This window comes from Hipposideros armiger, unplaced genomic scaffold (assembly GCF_001890085.2).
Source record: "Hipposideros armiger isolate ML-2016 unplaced genomic scaffold, ASM189008v1 scaffold_104, whole genome shotgun sequence".
In the NCBI taxonomy this organism is placed as follows: Eukaryota; Metazoa; Chordata; class Mammalia; order Chiroptera; family Hipposideridae; genus Hipposideros; species Hipposideros armiger.
The window spans coordinates 3,862,572-3,889,029 of record NW_017731454.1 but is presented as its reverse complement, the minus strand read 5'-3'; the positions used below and the strand labels follow the sequence as shown (position 1 = coordinate 3,889,029).

Sequence of the window (26,458 nt, the reverse complement as noted above, 5' to 3'; positions counted from 1 at the left end):
TGAAGCAACATCCTCCACAACTAGATTGAAGAACAAAAGGACAGCAACTTGTCTGTTCCCCTTTCCCCAATTCCCCAGCACTATTCCCATCCCTCCAATTCCCCAATAAAAATCTTTAAAAAAAAAAAAAATACTGTACTGTACACTTAAAAATTTGTTAAGAGGGCAGATCACATGTTCAATGTTCTTACCACAGTAAAAAACAAAAGCAGTACATTAAAAAATAACAGTGGGTGATAACATGAGAATAAATTATAAGTAGTGTGTCTATAATTCTGGGAGTACAGGAGAAAGACCAAAAGCTAGATGTGATCAAATCCTGGATTTGTTCAGAGATCTAGATATGCAAAGTACCAAGCACTTAGTCACTAACACCAAAATGGAAGCTGTTGTTCACTCAGTGATGCCTTGAAATCAGTTGATCACTTATCTAATAATATATTAACATATACTTATTTCTAGACATTTAGACATTTTCTCGTAGGCATGTTATGGACATGTCTGCCTCTGCCTCTGAGCCTGTATTATCCACAGACAATATATTGGGTTGTCGGAAAAGTCATGATGCACTTTTGCAACAAAAAACATACAAAAAATATGTCATGACTTTTTCAACACCCAATATTACTGCAGAACCTTAAATGAACATTTCATGAACTGACCTAACCAGGCTTTCCAGAGGCCGGCTGAAAAAAAAAAAAGTTTTTTCAAAAATCTTCTGTGGCGCTTCCTTGCCAACATTTGTGAGATTTGTAATATCTAGATCCTAGCAATAGTAGAAAAAAAAAGAAAAGGTACATATTTTTTCCCTTATGAAAAGTATTTTCAAACAGTCTAAATATTCAGATAGCAAACGAATATCTACCTATAAATAAAGAACAGTAACTAGAACTAGAACTCCCTTGAAAGCTAATATAAGGGTTCAACCCAACTGGAATGCAACACCAACTGGGTATGTCACATAATTTGGCATAATCGTACTAATCTTTTATGGTTCCAAGGTCTGGGCTAATAGAGCTTTACAAAGATTTGGGGTTTTTAGGTTTCCTCTGTCTTACCCTTCAGACATGATGTCACTTGGGCATATTTTTTCTATCAATTAAGCTCATAAAATATATGATGCTGTAAAGAATGAGCCAAGCACTTTTCTGAATGTCTCTATAGCCAAAAGAAATAGAGCTAAGAGTTGAATCCAGATAGTTCAAAGTGGGGGTAAAGGAAGAGAGGAAGAGAAGGAGAGAGAGAGAGAGGGAGGGAGAGGGAGAGAGGGGGAGAGAGAGAGAGAGAGAAAGAGAGAGAGAGAGAGAGAGAAATGTACACAAAACTCCCAATGAACCTTTTCTATAGTTACTGAAATTTTCTGTTCATCTACATTTCCCATTATAGGACCAGATGACAGCTAGACCAGAACCTGTATATCAAAAGGTCTCAGTACATGTTTTTTGAATAGAGTAAGTAAATGAACAGGTTGCCAACCCATCATATGAATGGAGAGCCATTGTTAGCCTTAATTTTCTGTTTTTTCATTATATTCCCTCTGTCAAAGGCATTTGCTATGGAGTGGCTAATTTATCAGGATATATCCCTGTGTGAAAAGTGTCCCAGGAAACCATCTACCTCCTGTGACCTTTAGATAGAAATACTTCTATGTTTATCCCAAATTGTCCCCTCTTTTCATAAACGTTCAGTAAATCATTGCCAATGAGCTAAAATGATAACTCCATAGCCTGACTTTCAATATATTATGTAAACTGGCTCTAAACTACTTCCAGCCACACTCATTTATTCATTGTTTCCTAAACAAATCATATAGTCTTATGAAGGAACCACTGTTCCTTCCACCCTACCCTTCCCCTTTCCTACTCACTCCTCCAAGTCTCACTCACTGTTGTTTCACATCCAGACCACATTATGAATCTTCCTTAGGTTTTGTTGTTCACTCTAGTTCCATATCACTAGTTTTAGTTATACTCATGCACATGCACACACAAACATAGATACACTTTTCTTAATCAAATCATAAGGACACTGTGGCATAGAAAGAAGTCAGAGGACTTTGATTATAAATCCTGGCTCTGTACTTACTAGCTATGGATAATTTCTCTGAGCCTTGGCTTCCTCATCTGTAAAATGGGGCTAATAATCCTTGACCAGCTCCCAAAGATTTCATTAAGATATAATGATGTAAGTATGAACACATGCTTTATCAGTCATGAATCATACAAATGTATTATTTAATGTCTCTTTCTGTATCCTCAGCACTTGGCAAAGTAACCTTCACATCTTAAGTATGTAATAAATCTCACTGAAGAAAGTACTAAACCACAGCGGTAGAAATTTACTGAGTCATCTTTATTTTCCTCAATTCTATATAGTTAACATTTATTGACTACCCACTATTGTGCCAGCTTCTTTACAGGAATTTATTCATTTAATTTCACAATATGGGGCATGTCCTAGACCCTGTTATCGCCACCAATCTGACAATCTGTGAGAAAGATCCCCAACAATGCATTGGCTAGGTGACTTCTTTTTCCATTTCCATTAGAGAAAAGATACGATAAAGTTAAGTGAGTCAAACTCATAGTGGGAAATGCTGGACAAATCTGCCAGTATGGTCCACCCCAAAAGCTATAATTAAAGCTGTCACCATTTTCACTAGCAGGGCCATCAGAATAAACTCCAACCTGAAAAGCTGGAATGTACATTCTTAACCCAAGTTCAATTTTCTCTTTATGCAACTTCAAATAAACAAAGAAATACAAAAATCTAAAAACGCAACAACCCAATACTTTCAGTTGTTTCTGCTTACAATGTGCTGAAAGTAAAACTGAGAGTCCGTAGTTACAGATTATTTTTGTAAAGTCTACAAATTTAGAAAGTATATATTTTATAGAAGGTTATTGCATTTTCTTCAACCTCAGATCTTTATCAGGTTAAGGAATGTCGTCAACATTTTTCCTCCCTCAGAAATAAAACTCGGGTATTTCCTATGATTGTCTCCTCATTATTCTTTTTTCTTCCATTCTTTAACATATTTTACCCACTTCTAAATTAACTGCTAATTAAAATCTTAACCATTTTAATGCCATCTCATTCTAATGAACAGGGAAAATTCCTTGACAATAATTTTTTAATATATTTTTCTTTGTAGTTTTTCCCCCTTTAAGTTGGCGTCTATGGAAATAGATTCTTCAATATCCTTCCATAGGGAATATTTAAAATAAATGCAGTTAAGGAAAAGGAATACATGTAGAATAAAATACAGATGACAACTCTTCATCATGAAGACCATACTAAATATGAGTTGATTTTGTATATTTGGGGGGAGAAAAGAGAAGAGAAACGAGAATGATGATCATTTCAGAAATTGTAGTCCTAATTTATATAAGCTGGCAAATGAACAAAAAAGGGTTAAACCTCCTTGTTATGAATTGAGATAAAAAGTGCTTTAGCTTCTAACTGTAGAATTCAAGGATGTAATTTACGTGATAATATTTGGTTGTCGGAAAAGTCATGATGCATTTTGCAATGAAAAACAGAGAAAAAACACATCACAACTTTTCCGACAACCCAATACAATGATTTAAGAGGTTAGATGATTTTGTTCCCCCAACAATTAAAACTGAAGGTAAAATGCTACTTGTAAGCATAAAAGAACTTGTAAAAGCCTGAAAGGGTTCAACTTTTTTAGAATACCCCTTGCTTTACATGCAAACTGGTACAGGGCTGGTGTTACCATATCTTTAAATAGAATCACTGTTATACAGAGATCCGAAAAACTGCTATGAGCAGAAGTATTTATTGCAATGAAGGCCAAAAAATCATGTGGGCCTTCGGCCCATACATGGAAATAGGTTTGCAGGAACTAAGTAACTCCTTGGAGAACAAATTCTTCAAGCTGGGCCTCAGGTGTCTCATCCACAAAAAGAGAGTTGAACTAAAGGACACTTGAGATCCCTTCCAGGTTCCAACTTTTCTATTCCTGCTAATGGTTCTAGTTCTCTTCTAATCAATCATACACAAAACTTTTTTTTTTTTTAACTTCTGCGGTCACCAATTCAATTTTGGAATGTTCTCATATTTGGCCTTTGTGCTACATTTTAAGTTTCAAGCACCTTGTGTTTAGGTCCAAGCATCAGCTGTTTTAGCAATCTTTTCCTCGAATCAACATCCAGTGAATTCAGCAGACCCTACACACCAGAAAAGACCAACCGGTCCACGTGATTTCCCATTCCACTGCCTACCAGATAAAAGCCAAACTCTACAATTCAATGTTCTTTATTATGTGGTCTCTCCCTATCTGTTTCATGGGCGTATGTTCCATGTTATTTAATGTCAGTTCTAAAACACTACAAAAACAAAAGTTTGAAAAGAAAAACATTCATGAATATTTCCCCATTGTTAAAAATAGTCACTATTTTCATTTAAGGAACTTTCCTTTCAATGTCATCTCATTTGCCAATAAATGAAAATAAAATTGTATAAATACAGAACTTTTTGTGTTACTCTCATCATTTGTTTAGAAAATGCTTTTTCATGTTTCTATGACCTTCTTTTCTAATAACTACAAAATAGTACATGTTGATCAGTGTCTCCACTAGTTCAGTTGGCACTTTTGTGTGAAGTAGAAAAAGGCACATCTTTCTGGTCTCCTGCGGGGAACAATTTATCCAATGACACGTAGGCACCCTGATATGAAAACAGTGTATTTACTGGGGGGGGGGGGGGGTCATCCTGTAAATAACCAGGAAAGATAATGTAGTGTGAAAGTTGACATCAGACCACCTTCCTTTAAACCCTACCACCTACTCACTGTTTGATCCCATGCAAGTTGCTTAACCACTAGAGGCCTCAGCTTCTTCCTAGGGATAGTAATAGCAGCTATCGCAGAGGGCACTGTGAGCAGGAAATAGAGAAGAAGGCTCTGAGAACAGCCCCTGGCACACAGTGGACACTCCATAAAAGCTTTTTTCCCCAATAAAAACTATATCAATGCTATCTACATCTTTGTGCCCATTTTTAAATACTTCAAAAAATTACTCCCATAAAAAACATGGCCAGGAAAGGGATGACTGTATTAAAGTGTACAAACAAGGATCTAAATTTCAACTTTCATCTCTTCATATAAATCCACTTCATATAAAAGTATATAGGTAGTAAAGCGTCAGATGATGACTACTCATGAAATGCCATTCCAGTAAGATAATAATCTCAGGAAAAACACTGAAAATTGTTCTGAGGGCTCTTAGAAAGAAATATTTATAGGAGTTAATATCTTAAAGGAAATACGAATCTTGGTCTCCTTACCACAGTGGGGAGGGTCAATCGGAGTGACCTATGAGACCTGTCCGGCTTTGTATGTCTAAGACCCAGTCTCTCCATTACACAGCCCTCCGCCCCCATCATAAAGCCTCTGTCCCGGAAAGGACAGGTTCTTCCCTTTTTCCCAAACATGCCTCATCTGTGATGTAAGATTTGGCTCATCTCATCCTCTTTCATCTTACCTCCACCTGAAGCAAACTTTCCTGACCTTGAGAATCAAACTCCGGCCATCATCCAAAGTCCTAGTTTAAATCTGACACTTCCTCCAGGCTCTTAACGCTCCATCGCTTTCTTTAAAAATTCAGAATATTTATTTATTGTCTATGTCACTGCTTATTTAAGTTTAATGGCATTAACCATGGCATTCTAAAAAAGTAAAAATTACTTTCTCTTGCATCTGAATTAATTGAACCTTTATCTTCAAAAATCTAGTGTGCTCATAGATGCAGATACCGCATCATTTAATTTAGTGAGATCTGTAGCCATGTTAACAGAATCTATCTTAATTGGAAGGCACACCAGTCTGTAAGTTTGCAAGATAGCACAATCCAGGTTTCTACTGCATCGAATACCTTTTTACCACTGGCCACGCTGACAAATTTATGAGAATACAGAGTCAAGGTGATTGTTGTGTCATAAAATGTTTAACGATCCATTTTAAATAGTTAAAAACTAAAGCCTGAAACAAAGAGGAGAGTGTGCACTAGCACTAAAATTTTGTTTCAAAACAGCATTTTTCCTTTTTTCTTTTATCAAGCCCCATTTATAAAGTATTTTAAATTTCTTGAAATCTCATTTCTTCTTCCAAGTTTAATCAAACCTTTTTGCCAAGTGATATAAGATTACCCAATCTACATTATTATCTGGCGATTAAGATGAGGGAACTAAAATCCACAGTTGGATATAGAAGACATATTCTAATCAACAAAGCTACCAGAATAAATCATCTCTACAGAACATGAATTAATATCCCTTTTTTCTTTCCAAAAACAAAAAACGCTTATAATATTAACAAAAATGCAATACACCTTAAAGGTTTGAATTCTTAAAATGAGGAATCATAATATGATAACAGAGTGTATCAAAAGTTTAAAAGGCAGTGGGCACATCCAGTACAGGGTGATGGCACAAAGCCATGAGGTTATCATATTATAACATGGAGAGCAGTTGCAATACCCTGCCACCATGCACTACAAGCTCTCTTGGGTGCCATTTTCACCCGCAACTTACGAGATTTTCCGGTTTGAAGCCTCATCACCAGTGTGTAAACTGAAGCTGCTCCAGAGGCAACAGGGAGAGAAGCAGCTGTGGTGGCATTTGAACTGAAGATACTCAGGCAGAGAAACCAATCTGGTGGTGGTGTAAGGCATGATGGAACCGGAGGAAGAAGAGACAGTAGGACAAGAAAGGACAGAAAAGAGGAGGGAGAAGAAAACAATCAGAAATGAGATGGCAGAATGAAAAAGAACGACAGCACAAAGAAAGCCAAACAGTGAAGGAAGTGTGGGGAGCAGGGAAAGAAAGGGGAGAGAGGAAGGAGGAGGAAGAGAAAAAAAATGTAAACAATCTTTGGGTATATGAAAAGAAACATGTACCATATGCCTGTATCTGATGGCTGTTTTCATAAGTCACAGATGCTATCGAATGACCAAACACAGAATTAGAATCCAGGCACAAATCCATGAGCCACAAGAGCTGGAATATCATTGATACATATTGTTTAAAAACAAAAACAATCTAAGCTTCAGGTCAACAAGCAGCATGAAACGTACTGCCATGTTGATTTTCTTGAGTGACTAGAACCCAAGAAGGAGAGTCAAAGGAAATTCAAGTGTTCCATTCCTGAGCCGGAAACTGTTCAAACACAAAGCAGAAGAATGTGATGTTGGTTTCTTAGTTGGTCATCTTCGAGTACACCTGCCAAACAGAAATGCCATATAGTTCCTGAGTTTCTCAGAAAAGCATTTCCATCATGTCTATCCCTATACTTTTGGTCTTTTTTTTTTTTCCAATTTAAAATCAATTTTAGCATGATCTACCTTGAGTCAGCCATGAAGCAAATCAGGCTGACATTGATGTCGCAGTGCCATGCCTTCCAGGGTCCAAGATTATAGCTCTCCTCGGACCTGGAACGTTTCCCATATTTTCTTAACTCTCCCACTCTATCAGAAGCAATGTGCTCTTAATGAACAGTCTTTAATAATAATTCAAAACAGGCATAATGAATTATTAATCAGAAAAATGAATCCTTGGTAAGGTGGTAGCTGGTCAATACATGATACTCTCCAGTTAAGAAATGATGGAAAAGCAAATCAAAATGTACTTTATCAATTAAATCCCTTACATGTAATTATAGCTATACTAACGGTAAGAGTTTCCATTCTAGTACAAAGTTGACGAGGGAAGTCTTCAGGCACAACTGGCATTTCTTCAACTTCCAAATCAGCTCACATATGTCCCTGTCCACATGCAAAGTGGATGCAGGCTAGCAGGTTATATAGCCCCTGGCCTATTGCAAACACCATGAGATGCACTGAAACACTGCTCTTCATTATTATTGAATCATTCTAAACCCATTAATATTTTTGGCATTTCCGAATCAGGAAAAGATGAATTGGAAACATGATCTTCAAACATCAAATCCTTCACCACAACTGAGCTTCGTCATAGGGACTTTAACTTTCTATGACCAAAACACAAATCAAAGAGACACAAGGTCATTAAAAGGCTACCAAATATGAAAGGTCTGGAAGCCACATATTCACTGACTACAAGCTGACATATGGACTCTGCTACAATTACCCAAAACCCATAGTGATCTTAAACACTGACAGAAACAACATCCACTTGCCAGATCAAGCCTCAAATAAGTGAGATAAAAATTTCAAGCTACAAAGAGTAAGCAGCATTTGAGAAAGAGGGGCTTATTAATAAAAATTTTTATTAAACTCCTGGAACACAGAAACCTTTATAAACTGACTCTAGATGATATATCTTTTTTGTTTGTTTGTATTTTTATTATTAGTTTCAGGTGTACAGAACAATGCAATGAGTCATCCTTTTCACCCCTCACAAAGTAACAACCACGCCCATCCACTGCCCTCCCACCCCCGATATCATGCTTATCTATTACAATTCCATTGACTCCATTTCCACACTCTACTCTACATCCCGTGACTATATTGATATATCTATCTTGACAGGCAGGAGTTTTGACTGAGTACAGTGCCTGGCAAATTACAGAAGCTCATAAATATTTTTCAGTGAATGAATGATTATAGGTACAAGTGAATGAACAATGCAGTGATATTAAACCCATTAGTGGTGCAGGTGACCAGCAGTCACCCTCTCTTCGCATGGTGGTATTTCAGCCAGAAGTGACTATAGATGGAGTCCTTAGAGTAGAAGGTTGACAATTGAGCCCACCTAATCAAAGGAACACTGCTTAAAAGCATCTCATTAATAAATATGATCATTATAACATTCCTGCCTATGACTAAGAACACATCCCACAGATACACACCTGAGCTTCACCGGAGGAAGGGAGGGGGGGAGCAGGGTATAAGCAGCAACAAGGAGTTCTTGAGATTCTCAAAACTGTGTGCTGCTTCTACCCAGGAAACAGAACCTAAATCACAAGGTCAGCGTCTTCCTGGTTTCAGACAGTTATTTGCCTATGGAGACTACGCTATGGATGCATCTCTTGGCAGCAGAATTTTCTCTTTGTGCCAAATGAGGGTGTGATGTTTCCTGAAAGCTATTTAAAGCTACAGAGAACTGATCCCATGAACAGCACAGAGTGATGATCTTATGAACTCCTGTAGAAACTTTCATTTGGGATCACTGGAAATGCAAGCACTGTGTGGCAAGATACAGGCACACATGGCCCAGGACCATCGCGGAAGCGAGGGATCTGTGCTGTCCCCCAGCGTGTCTAGCGAACATGCCTCCCTTCTGATGAAAGGAACTCACCGCAGTGCAGAATGTCGTCCTGAGCGGGACACGCTGTTGGCCACAGGGGACGGCAGGTTGCTTCCTCTGTGCAGGTCCTCAATGGACCTACTCCAGGGCTTCGATTTGTCCACCGAGCTCTCCACGGTGCTTTCCACACTCTCGAAGTCAAAACTAAAACGAGAGAAAAATGCCACTGAAGACTTAAAGAGTCACATGCACAGAAATACAGAGATGTGCGTAACTTGCTCCTCCCTCTTATTACACATCTGCACCTTGATGATGGGTAGGCTTTGCAAACGAAGAAAACTAAAAAGGAAATACAAAAGAATTTTCATGACTCAGTGTTAGCTTCGAAAATACAGAAGGACAAATACCGGACCAGGCCAAAGAGCTGAACAACAGCAACAACCAAATACAAAGAATACATTTGTAGTCTTTGTATGTTACTATAAGGCTTGCTAAACTTACCAATTGCCAATATTGCTAAGGTGGAAGGAGACCTTACAGCTGTCTTCATTTTGCTTTAACAAGTCAATATGTTAGGCTTGTACTAATTTATTCCTACCCATCAATTTTCACTGAGCATTTTCTCCTAGTGTGTTGGCAAGTGTACTTTTCCAACCATATGTGATCCATTACTCGCAAAGTTATGAATTTGCTTTGATTTTGGAATCTCTTCCCAATGTGGTGCTCTTGAAAGCAGGGCTGTTGTTTCTCTGACATTTTTTGAGGTTATTACTCACGTTAACCATGTTAGAATAAATGGCAAGTTGCTCATTCTTGTATAATTTTAGGAACAAAGTTTTTAAACAGACAGGCCTTTGTGTTCTACGGATTTTTTTCCCCTCCCAAAGTCAGTAGCTCTGCTTTCCCCCCCAAAAAATATTGTACCAATTGTTTCTACCCTAGCTCCACCAAGCGACACCTGATCAGATAGAGAAGAAACAGAAGGCAGCTATAATTAATATCATCTGGAAGATCTTGGAGGCTATCACAGAAGAAACTGCCACACTACATACTGGAAATAACAAGTATGACTTTTTTATGAAAAAGTATGATGGCCGGCCAAAATAAAATACTTGATTAGAACAGTCATCTGTAAACTAGGTGATGCTGTCCATCCATTAAATATTAATCCAGATGGCACAGACTGATGTACAAAGTTATTGAATTGGTCTGACCATTTTGTGATGCCTTCGGATGCAGGAAACGGTGCTTGAACAGAAAGGAGGTGGAATTGAGGAATCAGATAGAACCTTAAGTACTAAAAGCCTATAATTGATATTGGAAAAGGTAAGCCAAGGAGGCCTCTCAAGTTCACTCAGGTCTTGAACACTCCTGCCAAGTCACTCTGCAGCCCCCGTGTCATTCAGGTGCTCGGCACTTTCATGATCCTCCCAGCTCACTGCTCACTCTCACACAGCAGGAAAAGGAACCACACACCTTGGGGACAGCTTCGGTTTTAGGAAAGGAGCATGAGCCTGTTGTTTCATATTACATGGGCTAGGAAGCTGTCACAGGCCAAGGAACAATAAGACATTTTTCAGCCCATTAGTTTCAAAAAAGAACATAAATTATGTATCTCTATATGATTTTTTTACCTAATTAAAGCAAAAGAAAAACAAAACTAATAAGCAAAGGATATAAAGTCAAAGCCAAAAAAGTAGATTAGGGAGCAAAAGCTCTGAGTTCTGATCTTTTTATTGGGTTTGATCTGCTGCTGCAGGCTAGAATTCCTTCACAGTAGCACCACCTTTCCCCATTGGTTTTATGTGAGGATACATTCAGGAAAGTTGGTTCACAAGCTCTATTGTCATGGAGGGAAAGGGTTAATGACAGCAAATATGTAATACATAGATGGCATGCCATTCTTTTCATTATTCCTGAAGTTTCTTGGCTCTTCCTTAATTGCATAAATATTCCTCCAGATTTTAAAATATGCAACAGGGTAATGTTTTTGTTTTGTCACATAATATGAACTGTAAGGGGGGCTGGCAGTTTTCGACCTAGGAGATAGATAAGGAACAACCTTTGGAAGAATATGCTACAAAGACTAGTCTTATATTTCAGAGGACAATTTCTCAGGAAGATACACATTAAATGCTGTCTTCTGGTTTTTCTTACTCTAGTCCATATAATATATGTGTTATCAGAACTGAAACTCATCAAACCACTTTCAGTTAATACTTTAGTTCTGCATCCACAAAATAGGAATAATTATAGCTTTCTCCTCACAAATTCTCAAGGAAGTGATGAGGATTATGATAGCATCTGGTTAGGTCTTAGGATTTTATTGGCGTGAAGCAATGTAAAAACAAGTTACTGCTTTTAAAAGAAGAGTTGAAGGGAAAAAAACACCACCTAGGCCAGAATGTCTTCCAGTCAAATTAAAAATACAGTATTATCTCCTCAAGCTGTGTGTGAGTGAGTATATCTGCGGGCACTGATACATTTTTTGACTCAAGGAAGAAATGTGAAGAGAGTATCTCATTCAAATGTACACTTTTCATTTCTGTTGTGAATCTTTCCAGAAGTCAGGCAAATGGGAAAATTCTAGGAATTAACAAAAACAAGGTTAAATAAGTTAAAATAAGTTGATTGTTTTTCCTGCTTTGTTCCATTTTCTTTTCCCCTTCACCTGTACAAAGAGCAAGTCAATAGAAATATATATAAAATAAAAAGGGAAAGTCTTTGTGTACCCCTTCTTTCAGACTGGTATCAGTTTCTGTTTTTCCTAGCACATACAAATCGGCATATATATATCATTTTTTTAAATAAAAAGAGAGTCACTCTTCTGTGTCTTGCTGTATTCACTCAACAATATATCATATACCTCTTTCAATAAGTGCTAGAATATTCTACCATATGGATATATGAAACTTGAGCACCAAAGTATTTTTTTAAAATAAAAACTCTTATAAGGATAATTTTTACTCCCCTGTTTTGTTCCTGCCTAAAAAGCATCTCTAATAACAATTATGTGATTTGCTTTTAGTTATTTGAATAGAAACAAACCTCCTTAAGCCTCACCACATCTGCTTCTGGTTTCTCCCCTCAGCACAGTGTATAACTTTACCACTGAGTTGCATCTTCTGTGACCACATAAAATTCAAAAGAAGCCAAGTTTTACTTACGTTACCGCATACTGCGCAAATGACAGATATTCCACTAGAACATCAAGACCTTTGTTTTCTTCATTCAAAAACTCTCTGACCCATCTGTTGGGGGGAAAAAAAAGTTACTGGGGAGATCATCACATGCTGTGCCACAAAAGGCCAGTGAAAACTTTTGTTTTTCCACCACAAACACTCATTGCCTGAAAGGAAATAGGGATTAAGAAGGCCTAGGCTCTATCACATGAAGTCGGAGCTTTTAGATAATGACACCGAAGAAAACCACAACATTTCAAAATGCAAGAATAGGGGGTAAGTGTGCCTTCTTCGCATTTTACTGCTTACAAGACTTAAGATAACCTATAAGAAACTTTCTAAAAAAAGGAACTTGCTAAATGTACTTTTTCCACCATAACGGATCCACAGCCTGCTTGGTGAAGGAGCCCAGACTACACAGGGAATGAGGCAGACTGGGGACATGACGACATAACCACTGAAATCCAGGCGCAAGTCCAAATCCACGTTCAACTCTTTCTTGGCATCCAAAGCTGCAGAAAACACTCAACTAGCCAATGAAAGACCAATATTTATGGGCTTCTGGAAATTCAATAGGGATGATTTTAATTTTTTCCATGAATGTTAAAACCTTTTATGAAGTTGCAGGCACCGCAACCATCATCAAAGCTGCGACGTGACAAATATTATGGTTTTTAAAAATTCATTTTGAAATACTACCACCATGCATTTGAATGGTAGGTTTAAATGTAGTTCACTGGTTTTTTTACACATTTTTATTCATTCTTCATAATAACTCCTAGAGATGAAGTGGTCAAACAGGACCTTCAGGTACTGAGGATAAATAGCTGTGATCCCACCTTAGAGATTCCCTCCAGGGCATCCCCATCTTCAAAGAACATGTGGTACCCCAGTAAGCCTTTGCTAGCATTGAAACTCCAATAAATAATAAGTAATCACTGACGTGAAACTCGGGGTACATCTGCCAATGGCATTCCAAAATGGTTGCCTTCTTCCCTGCACACCAAACCAACGAGGTCCACCAGCTGTGGACATGATAGCTGCTACAGAAGGCAATGTTGAGAGCTGTTAGAACAATAGTAGAACAACCCTACTGTGTGTCCTTAAGGATAAGCAGCCCCATGAATTCTTTGTCTGAAAGGAAGAAAAAAAAATCTGGTGGACTCAGGATGCCTGCTTTTTATTTCTGGGTTTTTTTTTTTTTGGTTTTTTTTTTGGAGGATGTTTTCATTTTTGTTTTATCCTCAAAGTCCGTTCCTTCTTTTAGGTAGGTCATCTCCATGATGTAAACTCGGGTTTCCAAGAGGCAGCAAGGTCGGAAAAGAAGACAGCCTGCCTGCCTCTTATTTTCCCCTAAGTGTCTCGGGGAGACTATCACAAAATGTATGCACTTAACACAGCCACGTGTGAGCAAATAACGTTTGATTTAAAAGAGACCTGGAGTGGCAACGCTGGCACAGAAAACACCACCCACGGGGCCTCACAAAGTGTGTCTGTTGTAAGAGCTGACCAAAACTGACAGGACTGCCTCCTGGCAGAGGCTGCAGCTTCATTTCAAAAGCACCACATACACAATCTCATGGCATCTGCTTCTACTTATTTTCATTTGATTTATTTTAATTACTACTCCCTGTGCAACTAGGTCTCAGGAGATATTGGACATTTTTAAGTGCTGATTATTAGAAGCTTAGAAATAGTAAAAGAGTTTTTTTTGTTTTTTGGTGGTTTTTTTTTTTACAACTGGTAGGAGACTAAAGAAAGGCTAGAACTCACTATGAAAATCTGATAACTAGCTCCTCCTGAAATTCAAGCCCCTCCGCTTTGCTCAGACCTCAGGATTTAAACTGGTCTTCCCTCCATGGTGTGCACACAGCCGGAATCCCCACTGCTAGGCCTGGGAGTCATCTTTTTAATAGGAAAAATTACAAGGTCCAGATTTCTCAGGGCAGTCTCGGTTCTACATATTCTATCTCAGTAGCCCATGAGAGTACTCTCATTTAGGAGCTGAGAAAAATAGTCCTTCTGGTTGATTTTCCAGACTCAGCCCCTAAAAAGTAGAGGTGGTGGTCAAGGATACCCTGAGGACCTGCCATTGTCTCAACCACTAGCACCTCCATCTCACTTAGAAAGTTTAGTCACAAACTGGATAGGAGGCAAATGACTCAGAGATAATAACATTTAAAAAAAGAAGAAGACGAAGAAGAGGAGGAAGAGGGAAGGGAGGAAAGAAGGGTAGGAAATAGCCAAGTACAGCCAGAACTACAATTCTCTTGACTCAAAATGCTAATATGTAGATATTTTGATGCAGGGATAAAGATTATTAATTCGCTTCTCTTACTTCAATGCAATGCCCTTATCAATACCTCCATTCCCAATTGCTGATTATGAGCAAAAGTGCTTTAAAAACAATTATCAATGTGAAAGGCAGGAGCCAGCTGCACAGTTCCTAAAAAGCCTGCTACAGTGTAACAGGTCCTCCCTCTGAGAGGTTGAATTTCATGCAGTTAACCAATTCTGTAAGTTATGAGATCTTCCCTGGGTCTCTGATCTGACCCAGACACCCCTAGGTGATTTAGGAAAAAATAAGACAAAAATCCATCATGGCTCCCTATGTTACCTTCTTTGTCAAATGATATCAGGTGAGCAAAGTCTCAGGAAAAAAAAACCAGTCTTTACTTTTCCCCTGCCCTCTCAATTCCTATTCCTTCTACACTTGGGATATTCTGTATGGAGAAAACAGAGGTGAGGATGAACTTCTGTGGAAATGAAAATGGAAAGAAAACAGACAAAGATGAGAAAAGAGGGCCGGCCGAGTGGCGTGTTGGATAAGAGTTGGCTTGGGAAGCCAGCTCTGAGCAGCAGGGCCCCAGTTCAGATCCCACATGAGGGCCAGTGACTCTGCGCCCTGTACAGCTAAGATGGTGAACAACAGCTCAACCTGGAGCTGGGCTGCTGTGAGTCGCTGGCGAGGCATAGATTGCTGTGGGGCTGGCCGGCAGCTGGCGTGCACTTTCGTGAGCTGTCGTGAGCTGTCGTGAGTGGCCATCCAATGCCTGGCGAGTGACTGCCTCAGCTGGGAAGAGCGCAATGATAATACCAACATGGGCTAGTGAAGCGAGGTCCTCCACAACTAGACTGAAGAACAAAAGGACAGCAACTTGTTTGTTCCCGTTCCCCAATTCCCCAACAAAATCTTTTTTAAAAAGGTGAGAAAAGAGTACCTTCCAAAGCAGAATCTTGAATCTAGAAGCGTTAAAAAAAAATGGATGCCCTATTCTGCAGATTTCTGTATGTGATCATGCAGTGGAATAGCATCAATTTAGGGTTCCCATAGTCAATTTCCATTTTCACCTCTGTGCACGCTGCACACACTTTTTTATATATTACCAATATGCAAACAGTTTCAAATTGAGTAATTATGGGTTTGAGAAAGTAGAAGTATTTCTGATTCTGACAGCACGCATCACTTCCTAAGTACCTCACAGACTCACTGTAATTACCATATGTTGTAAATTTGAATTAGGCAAATTCCAAATCAGCGGCTCAGGAGCTGGAAGAGATGGTGGTCATGAAAAACAGCTCTGGAAAAAACCTTCTTCAAGGAAGGCATCTAAGTGCAGATGCCTATAGGTACTGTTTTATTGTAGACAGGTCAAAGGTTTGTTTCCGATGTGCTGCTTTCTCTCTGTCTCCCCCGTATCTCAAACCTCATTGTTCTCATCTAGACACACAAGATAAAGGGAAAAATAGTAAATTCCCTTTGCAGGTCTCCTTTAGAGAGCTGCTACAGACACGGTGGAAACTGCAGTAGCTGAAAAAATCATGAGATGCAAGAGAGAGAAGATAAGCATCACCCAGGGTGCCCATCAGCTACCAAATCTATGAGACAGCATCCCAAATTGTTTCTCAAAGTTTAGCCCACACACCACCAGAGGTCCCTGAGACCCTCTCAGGGGTTTGTGAAGTTAAAACTATTTTAATAAAAATATTAAGAACGTAGTTGGTTTTGTCATTGTGCTGATATTTGCACTGACGGTTCAAAGAATTGTGGATAAAACTGCTGCCACCAAAGAATAGATCTGTTGATTGTATTCTTCACCCCATGCACTTGGGAGGGAAAAAAAGTCAGCTTCACTTAAAACTGTCCTTAGTGAAGCAATAAAAATTATTGATATTATTAAAGCTTCCTGCTTGTGTGTACATCTTTTTAATTTTCTGTATGACAAAATGGGAAACCCACATAAAGCACTTCTGCTGCTTACCCAAGAGCCACAGCTATCTTGAGGAAAAGCACTTGTGCAATTGTTTGAGTTACAAACTGAATGACCCCCCTTTTTTACATGAAATATACAATAACTGACAAACTATGGTCATTCTGTCTTGGGTATTTGGCAGATATTCTCTCAAAAGTGAATGAAGTGAGCCTGTCCTTTTGAGGAAAACAACTGATGGTATTTGTTGTCGATGGTAAAATTTGAGCATTCGAACAAAAAAAAATTTGAATTTTGAAACACCTGTATTCAACACCATGAGCTTGTCAGCTTCCCAATACTTAAAAGTATATCCTGATGAGAATGGGGAGTATGAACAAATGTGATTGTTGTTATAGTATAGAATAAAATGTGTCGATGTTTGAAAGATCAGAATAACTCAGTAAAACGGTATTTTCCAAATGACCAATTCATGCTGTTACAAAGTTATGAATGGGTAAAAAGACTCATTCAAGTGCAAGACAGTAAAATGAATTTTAGTATAACAGAGTACAAAAGCTCATTGATATGGTTTCAGATTTCATATTGCAGCTACCTTTAAGAAAATGCCACTTCTTGAATTTTGGTGTAATACCAAAGAAGAATATCCACAATTATCTGAAAAGGTTATTATAAAAAAAACTCCTTTTACCAAGTGTGTATCTGTGTAAGGCCAGGTTTTCTTCATATACATCAACCGAAATAACATATCACGACAAATAGAATTGCAAAAATCTGAGAACCCAGCTGCCTTCTGTTAATGAGACATTAAAGGGATTTGTAAACATGTAAACGCCACTCTTGTCACTAATTTTTTTTTTGCTTTGGAAAATAGTTATTTCTATATAATGTGTTATTTATGTTATGTTTATTATTATGTATTTATATATTTATACTTATTAAATATTTATTACTAAATATTAAATTTTATTAAATAAGTATATTTAAAATGTATGCAATTTAAATTTCCAATATGGTAAAGACCAGTAGATAAAACCCGCATAAATAAAAGCTCATTGGGGTTCAATATAATTTAAGAGAGTGATGGAGTCCTAAAATTTAAAAATTTGAGAACTGCTAGTTTTATAACAGGCTTTAGATTCAGATGTATCTAGGTTCAAATCTCAATGCCTCTACGTCGTATAGGCTTGAACAAGATATTTAATGGCTGACTGAGTTTTATCATCTGTAAAATGGAGGTTCAAAGGTAAAGGCAATAATAAAAAGATTTTGTAAGAAATAAATAAAACCACATATTTAACATGCCTAACACAGTGCTTAAGAAAATGATAAAATGATTATGAGCTTAAGAATTTCCAAAATGCACCATTGAAGAATGAATTAATCATAGGGTAGCTTGACTTACATACACCTCATACATGTTTTCTACCTCTTAAAACCAGCTTAAGTTATTCTTCTCTCTTTCCTCTTTGAACTGGCCCCACTGCACTGTTTCACAAAGAAGCAGGGAGTCCAGGAGGGAAAAGGTCACTGAGTAGTTCCTCGGTTCCTTCCTCCTGCCACAAACCTCCTCTCCCTGCCAACCTGCACATTCCTCCTACAAAGTCATGCCCGCTCTCTCAACTCTCCCAGTGAGATCAAGTATAATGAGCATCTTTCAGAATTCCTATGACCTTGTACTCAGGATGAAAATTAATTTTCTATCATAACAGGGAGTTTTACTAAAATAGATTACCTGCAAGGAGAGATAGCCTACACCTCAATTCCATGGAATAAAGCCCTTAAATCTATCCAGCTCCCCACCATCACCACCACTTGAATCTTATCACTCTGACATCCAAAACTTCATGATGTGTCTACTCACACTGCACGGCCAATGTGTTCTAACATGACTTGGCTCCTTTCAAGGGTATTTCAAGTCATTTCAAGCACTTGGATCAGCCATAATCCAATTCTTCTCTATTATTACAGTTCCTACGAGTAAGTGAATGAGATTATTTCTAGTCCAATTCTTATTTCAATTTGGCTCAAAGAAAATTAATTTTCTTTCTCAGAAGACTGCTCCATCTATTGAGTTTTTAGGCTTATAATTGAAACTCAGAACAAATCTTTTGCACGACAAATCCGTAGCTTGGAATGTTATCTCAGCAAAGCCCCAGACTTTAACCTTGAAATGCAAGCATGTGCCAAGAATAATTTTTTTAGGGCAAGTAGATTTTAAATGCAATTCTTCTTTTTAATTCCTGGGAATCACAATCTCCTAGGTATCAGGGTCATTTTAGACAGAGAAGGCAACATTCTATGCATGCAATTCCTTAGGGATATATTATAATACATAATATTATTGAATTATTATTAGATATAATATGATTTTCAAGAAGCATAACAACAAACAATGGCTATCATATAGAGACATTATTATGTATTAAACCCTAAATTAGATTTTTTATAAGTTATCTCATATCCCTATGACATTCCTATGGCATAAATATTATTATCCTCATTTTATAGATGAGAAGTTAAGTCATATGGTACGTATAAAGAGCTTATGTAACTTATCTAAAGTCAAATAACAAATAAGGAGGCATGGCAAGAATCTGAACCAAGATCTCTCTTTCCATAGGCAAATGGGCACCCAATTCCCCTTTTTTTAAGGTATCTCATAAAGTACATTAAATCTATGGATCCCTTGTATAGCACCTTGCATTCTAAGAATTCTTCATTGTAGTGATTATTTTCACTTTATTGAGTAACTTTTCAGAAAAATTTCCCAATCAGATGAGGTCAAGCCACGTAGCTTCTATAATGAAGAGTCCAATTCAGGTTGGGTTTTTAGGACAGGCAAGGTGGGTCAAAATCCTGGTGTGTGGCTTCATTCCATATAACATTAGGCTGGTAGGTAATTGGTTGCACGCAACTAGACAACGCACCTCTGTGACCTTCTCTGCTGCTAAAGCCAAAGCTTTCTGAGTGTCCCACATAGGTGGCAGACACAGGAAAACTTCAGCTGGAGAAGAAAGGAATGTAGGAATCTTTCAACATGCCTATAGGAACCTAAACAACAAACCACTCCAATTGCTTGCAGATTTGTACTGGCTTCAACCCAACCAGGGCTCTACTATTCAGCCAGCTTTGTATTGAAAATGATCATCTTGCTTTGGTATTTGATGGTCAATTTCACATTATTCCAGCAATGTTTGAAGAAATGCTTTTGGACAATTTGTAGAAATCCTGGCTACAGCTCATTCCACCGCTTTCAGTCAAGAAGTGATGCCAACAGTATGGGGTTGGACCTTACCGAATGGAATCTAGCTCCTGACCCACAAATATTGGAAAGTATTTGAATTTCCTAAGATTGGATGCCCAACTGTATTAAATCACCACCACTTTCACCCCCAATAGACAAGCCTCACTGCTTTGATCCCAGAGCCCTGATTATCTTATTTCCCTTCAGGGAAAGGGCTGCCAGATTAGGCTACATAAAAAAGAGAACACAGCATTTTGAACCAATGCACCTGGCTCTACAGCTGTTGACCTTGTGGGGTTCACTCACCTTCACTGGTCTTTAAATCTTTGAATCTGTAAAATGAGGAACTAGGTAATCCTTAATTTCTCTTACAGTTCTAAGTCATGACTTTATGATTCACTGTTCTATAGCCCATTTTCTGGGACAAAAGTGATTTTTAGCTTTAGGTTAGAATCAATTCATTTTTCAAATACTTTATTCTCAAGATGACAACTGTGCCAAGTTATCCTTTAGGAAATGAACATTCTCACCCTGGCTCCATCACCTATAAATCAATCTTGCATTTCTGCAATTTAAAAAAGCATATTCTGAAATAACTGTGAAAATTAACCATTTGAAGGGCTTATAAAAAATGTACTCTGAAGTAGATGTAAATTGTGATTTACATATTTATTTTACAGAATATTCTGTAAAACTATAAAATAATATACATGTGAAATTTCATTTCCAATAGACCTGCAAAAAAGGCCACAGAGGAAAAACTCTAAAAGATCTAAAGTCTATAGTGTTCTCATTGTAAAACTCAAAGAATCAAAACCCAAAGGGTTAAATAACTTGCTGGGTGTTAAACAGAAAGTTTAGGAAGAACTATGGCTACAAAATAGGATACCTGGTATCATTCTGCCTTGGAGTTAACCATCTTAAGGGACTGTACAATTATGGCATCCTACGAGTAAGGGAGAATGTCCTGAAGTTGTACTTGCTTGAGGCAAAACAACCATGTTGTTGCATGAAAAACTCTTACAAATGCTTAGCGCAGAGATTCCCCAACCTTTATTTTCCAGAGTGGATTTACATTTAATGGTCCTGAAATGTTGGGATGTAGAAAAATGACTTAGAACAAAGTAAGTGCAATGAGGTGTGCTAGGTAACATCACTCCAGCTGTAGCCCCTCCTGGCCAGAAAGTCCAGGGAATTGAGGAAAAGAGAATGGAGCAGCTTCAACTAACAGCTCAGAGAACTTCCACAAAGGCTTAGAGATCCTCTAGGATCCCCGTCTACATTGCCTGTTGGGGGTTCCTGATTTACCAGGAATTATTATGCGGCCAACAGACCAAGCACTTACCACTGCATCTGAGAAATGAATTTTAGAATGCTTATAAATATCCCAAATCAAGGTCTGTCTGTCCAGCTTCTACTGATTCTTGTACAATAAGCATTTCGAATATTAATGCAAGCTCCACCCATCTAAACCTCAGTCTCCTAACTTACAATGCACAGTAAGGAAGCTTCTCTCTTTGGGTATAATTCAGTCACTTTGTAAAGTATCTAAAAGCCTTCGAGTTTAAACGTTACATGGGCACACTTACCCAATATGGTTGGTTCTTAAAGAAATTTCCAGTTCTCTTAGCACTTGTGTGGATTCTTGAACACGCCGTCTGAATTTCTATAATCCAAGAACACACAGTCTCACACACAGTAAACTGTAATAAGTTTAACACGATATGAAAATATCTCTGCTTCAAAAGTGGGCTTCTCTTTCACATTTCTTTTGGCAAAGCCCACAATTTTTTTTCTCATTGTGAAAATCAGCATATGTAAAAAGATTGGGAAAGATTGCTTAGTTCATGTACTGTCTTTGAGTAAGTGGATTATTTTTCCCTACTCCACAGTATAACAATATTCACCAATAAACCTATGTGATGGACCCCGGGTCGCTAACACCACGCCAGTTTCAGGGGTTCACTAGGACTCATGGGACTCAGCGTATGGTTGTCCTGACGGCTAGGATTTATTACAGCAGGAAAACACAAGGCGCAATCAGCAAAGGGAAATGGGACATGGGGTGCAGTCTGGAGAAAACCAGGTACAAGCTCCTGAGAGCCTTCTGCCAGAGGAGTCACAAATAACAATATTCATGAAACGCTTCCTACCAGGGAAGCTCATGATAGAGACTCAGTGCCCAGAGTTTTTATTGGGGGCTGGTCACTTAGGCAATCTGTGCTTACCTAGCACATACCAAAGCCCAGACTCCGACAAGGAAAACAGGCATTCAATATGAACTGTATTGTTGGCATAAACAGTTTTTTGGCACTGTGACTCAGTCTTATCAGGAAATGGTGGGAACTCTCCCGAAATCCAAGTTCCAACAGTTGACAACCAAGGCCCAACCTTACAAGCAGGCCTTTCTAAGGTGGCAGTCTCAGGCTTGCTGTGTTAATTCTTTTCTGCGTGACCTAACATTTTCCGAAACTAAACGTTTCCCAGCTACTTCTGCCCATGAGCCCTCACTTGGAAGGTCCCTCCTCTGGAGCACCTACCTTCTACTTTTGGAATGTCCTTCCTCATTCCCTTGCTTGTCAAATCCTACCGATCCTTCCAGAACTCTCTCAAGTCTTTCTTCTTCAATGAATCTGATAGTAAATGTATTGATCTCTCTGTTCCTCTCCACTCTAAATAATTTCCAAAGAATCGTTTATGGCACTGCACATCAGTTCTGTGGAACACAATTTCCTACAGAAACATTTATTTACGGTAACTAAAGTCTTAGGTCAGTCTAGAAGAAGGAACTTCGATGTGCAATGCCTTCTAAGAGGAGTTCTATGCTCTCAGTGCTATAGACACAACCACCTTCATGTTACACTGTTTTCAGGAAAAGGCTTTGAGAATTCCAGCTCAGGATATTAAGGACCCTTCTCTGCTGCCACAATTGCAGTGTAAACAGGGTCATCCAGCTCCAAAGACAAGGGCATGCAAAGAAAGGAAGGAAAGGAGAAAGTCTAGGAAGGATTCCAGGATGGGGGGTGGGGAGCGCCATGCCAGCCACCGGTGGGACCTGGTGCCCCGGTGAAGACCTGGAATCCTGCCCAGCATGGGTGGGCCCCTGTTACCCTCCTCTCCTCTTCTGAAGGCCCTTTGCTTCTCCCCTAACTGCTTCTCACCAGGGCCCTGAAGAAGCAAACAGTCTCACAGTTTCCCCCTGGCTGCCATTCCTAAAGCACCCCCAAACACTCTCAGGTTTATAGAATGTAGGTACAGTGAGGTCTACAAAATAAAACATCCCCGATGCAATGAAAACAGAAGGGCACTCCCCTTTTTGTCAAAAAAAGGCCTAAGAAATGGCAAAGAGTCATCTATTGTTGGAGGGACATCCAAGCCCAGCACTTCCTGGAGAGCTTTCCTGCAACAGGGACTCCTGATGAGGTAGGGACCATGGCCGCACAGCCAGGGAGCCCATTTGCAGGTGTGCTGGCTGCTCCGGAGGGGCCTTTCCCATGTCAAAGTCACAAATCTCAGGCTGTCTGCACATGTGGCCAATAGAAAACAACTCGGTGTTCCTGGCTGTGCATTATACCTAGTTCTGACTTGTTCCCCGAGGCCTGTGCTAGTCCCCTAACTCTGTCTTATGCTTCCTTAGGTCAAGCTCATCCCTTCCAGACACCGTCAGCCCCAAGGGCACCCAGTGAAGCACTGAGGACATAATAGAGTATAAAAGAGGATCTGTTGAAGGGCTAAGAGGCATATATCAAAACAAAACTCTATGAGATAATGGAAACAATAGCAGATAACGTCTATTAGGCATTTACTGTGGTAGGCACGACACTTTTGGCAACTAACTGCATGATATCTGAGGTAAAACTAAACTGATGTTATGCCCATATTATATTCTCTTAAGAAGCGTTCGATTTTCAGCTGGTCTCTGGGCTAGAAAGAAGCCTTGGCACCCACTTCTCTAACACATAAACAATAAGTGCTAACACTCTGCACTTCTACAAGGTACCCAGAATGCTTTAAAAGAGAAACTGCGTGCCTGAGGGGACCAGCACCAAGGAGCCAGGTACATTCCATTAGCAGTCTCTCCATAAGAGAAGGGCCCAGGGAAGGGCCCAGGAGGCAGCTGAGCCCTGGGGGCCTAGACAATAGGTTTGGTTTCAGGACTGCAGCACCACAGAGGACCAAACTCCTTTCTTCACGATCTGAAGTCTTCTTCCCTGCCACACATAAGCGATCCCTCCCTCCCTCCCCTGCAAAACAGGGACTAAGAACTCCCTGGTATCAAATGAGGAGGCTGGTTTGCAGAGTTCCGGTTACAGACTTATCTAATTTAGGCTCTTCCTTCCCTGCCCTGGAGGGTTTAAAACTATTTAGAAGAAAATCTAAGGAGGATATGCTTAAGTTTTGTTTTTTGGTTTTTTTAGAAGACACCAAATTAAGTATCTTGCAGTCAATATGAACAAAAGATTAATGAATGAAGTATTCGAGGACTCCAGACGCCGTTAAGGGAAGACTGCTCGGCCCAGATTGTCTGGCTAAAATTGAAAGCCCTGACTTGAAATCATTTGTTTCCCCCGACCCCGCCCCCATAATACAGCTGAGAATCTTAACTGCAAGCCCTGCCTTGTTCCAAACAAAATCTCCTTTTTTTCCAGGCTTTAAGCATGACAATTATGTTGAGTGGAAAAGAGCAGTTCCTACTGCCAGCTCCTCACAGAAATCGTACTAAAGCAGGGACGGTTGATCCAACATCCATTTTATTTTTGTCTGAGCCAAACAAACGAGTGATGGTGAAGATGAAGCACAGAGCCGGCAAGGCCAGTCAGGTGAGCACACACAGTCGCAGGCAGAGAGTTCGGGAACGAAGGTCCGCCCAAACAGACATCTTCTGTGTGGGGCCTCTTTATTAAGTTATTTGCAGGGGAGCAAAAACACTCTCTGAGCAACTTATTTATTGTTTTTGTTTGTTTGTTTTATATTGTTTGCCTTAACCCAGGAATAATTGTTCTGAAGGAGAACTGGGACTGTGCCTGGAGGAACCCACCTCTCCCCTCCAAGCATTTTCCTCTCTGTGGGGTTTCGGTCTGGAGTCTAAGGAGTGCTCTCTCGGAGTTCACATATGTTCTCCTTTCCTTTCAGATTCTGACAAATGTTGCGGTAATTGTTTGGGGATGCGACATATTCTGGGAGGGGAGCTCTTAGTCTTGTTTATGAACATGGGCATTTCTGCCATGCTCAGCTCAGGGTGAGTGTGCCTAATGCTGGGGTCTAAGCCACCCAGCCTGAAGGTTTATAAGTCTGAGGATTTCTGAAACTATTTCCAAAACATAATCTCGCTGCCCCTGTGAAAAGAGACAGCTCAGAAAACCACCTGGGGTTTTTTGGTTGTGTTTTGTGTGTATGGGTGTGCCTTCATTTAACCCTCTCGAATCTGGTGAAATTGAGGCTGCTACATCCTTGGGGGAGGAAACAAACAAAAAAGAAATGAACAAGAATGAATCCCCTCATTTAGGGGGCCTGACAGAGCTCTTTTAAAGAAACATGTGTGCCATATTTGTGAGGAGGAGAAATATGACAATACTCTTGACAGGTACATTCTTAGAAGACGAGGCTGTGTCATCCAAGCCACAGATGGCGTCTAGCCAAAAGCAAGTCGACAGTCCATTTTCATCATCACGCCCAGATTGTACTCCCGCTTGCCTGCATGTTAACCATAGGACAAAGGGCCAGGAAACTTCCAAAAGGAAATAATAGCTGTCCTCTTTTGCTTGACTTTTCTTTTTTGGGGGGTGAGGGGGGGATGGGAGTAGGGGGAAGATTAGAGTGGAAGTAGAAGGTGAAGAAAAAGGAAATTTTTTTTTTTTTTTAATATAAGAACCCCGGAAACAGTGGCTAACTAGGAAAAGTATGCCTTTGTTCTCTCATGAGTCACACGCGGAAACAGCAAACAGAATTCAGCTCAAGATGTTTTTACTGCAGCCTTGAAAGCAGGAATTGTAGAAGGTCAACCGAAAAACAAATGCTATCTGGTGAAGACCCCCTTTACCCATCTTGAGCAAGAACAGCTCTGCCCTGAGACATCCCAGGGCTGCCCCGGGCTTGCAGGGCTGTGCCAAGGCTTCATACTTTACCACGAGGCCTTAGTGTGAACCAATTGTGTGGCTGCACAAAGCGGGGCTTGTTTGTAAAAGGAGAGAGTCAGTTGAGAATGGAATAAGCTATTCTCTCCTTACCTTCTTGGGGCCAGGGGCAGGGTTGGGGCGGGAAGCCGCTAAAAGCATCAACACAGGATGTGAGAGCGCAGCTGGGATGACAAAGCCCCAGTGATTTTTCAAGGTCTCTGGAAATGCACCAAGACATGAAAGACAAGTTTCCCCTTTTGGCTAGGCCTGCTTTTCTTGGGGCCTAAACACCTCTGCTCGGGACTCGCTGCCCTGTGTAACTAGAAATGGCAGTGACTCAATAGCCGTCACAGGTACGTGACTCCCATCTCAGGGAAGTATTGGGTTGTCGGAAAAGTCATGACATATGTTTTCTATGTTTTTCGTTGCAGAAACGCGTCATGACTTTTCCAACAA

General features: G+C 39.5%; 1 protein-coding gene across 9 annotated transcripts in view; it reads right to left on the bottom strand.

The window, feature by feature from the left end:
• FMNL2 (formin like 2) overlaps positions 1–26,458 on the bottom strand; it is a 297,656-nt gene that overhangs the window by 73,962 nt on the left and 197,236 nt on the right. For 8 of the 9 annotated variants that reach the window (XM_019646515.1, XM_019646518.1, XM_019646514.1 and 5 more), the window contains exons 4-6: positions 21,476–21,552; positions 12,414–12,497; positions 9,298–9,450 (exon numbers count right to left, since the gene is read on the bottom strand). In XM_019646515.1, the coding sequence (XP_019502060.1) occupies positions 9,298–9,450; positions 12,414–12,497; positions 21,476–21,552 (314 nt within the window). Of the gene's footprint in view, positions 1–6,555; positions 6,719–9,297; positions 9,451–12,413; positions 12,498–21,475; positions 21,553–26,458 lie in introns of those variants that run through there. The other variant, XM_019646522.1, reaches the window with a different exon arrangement.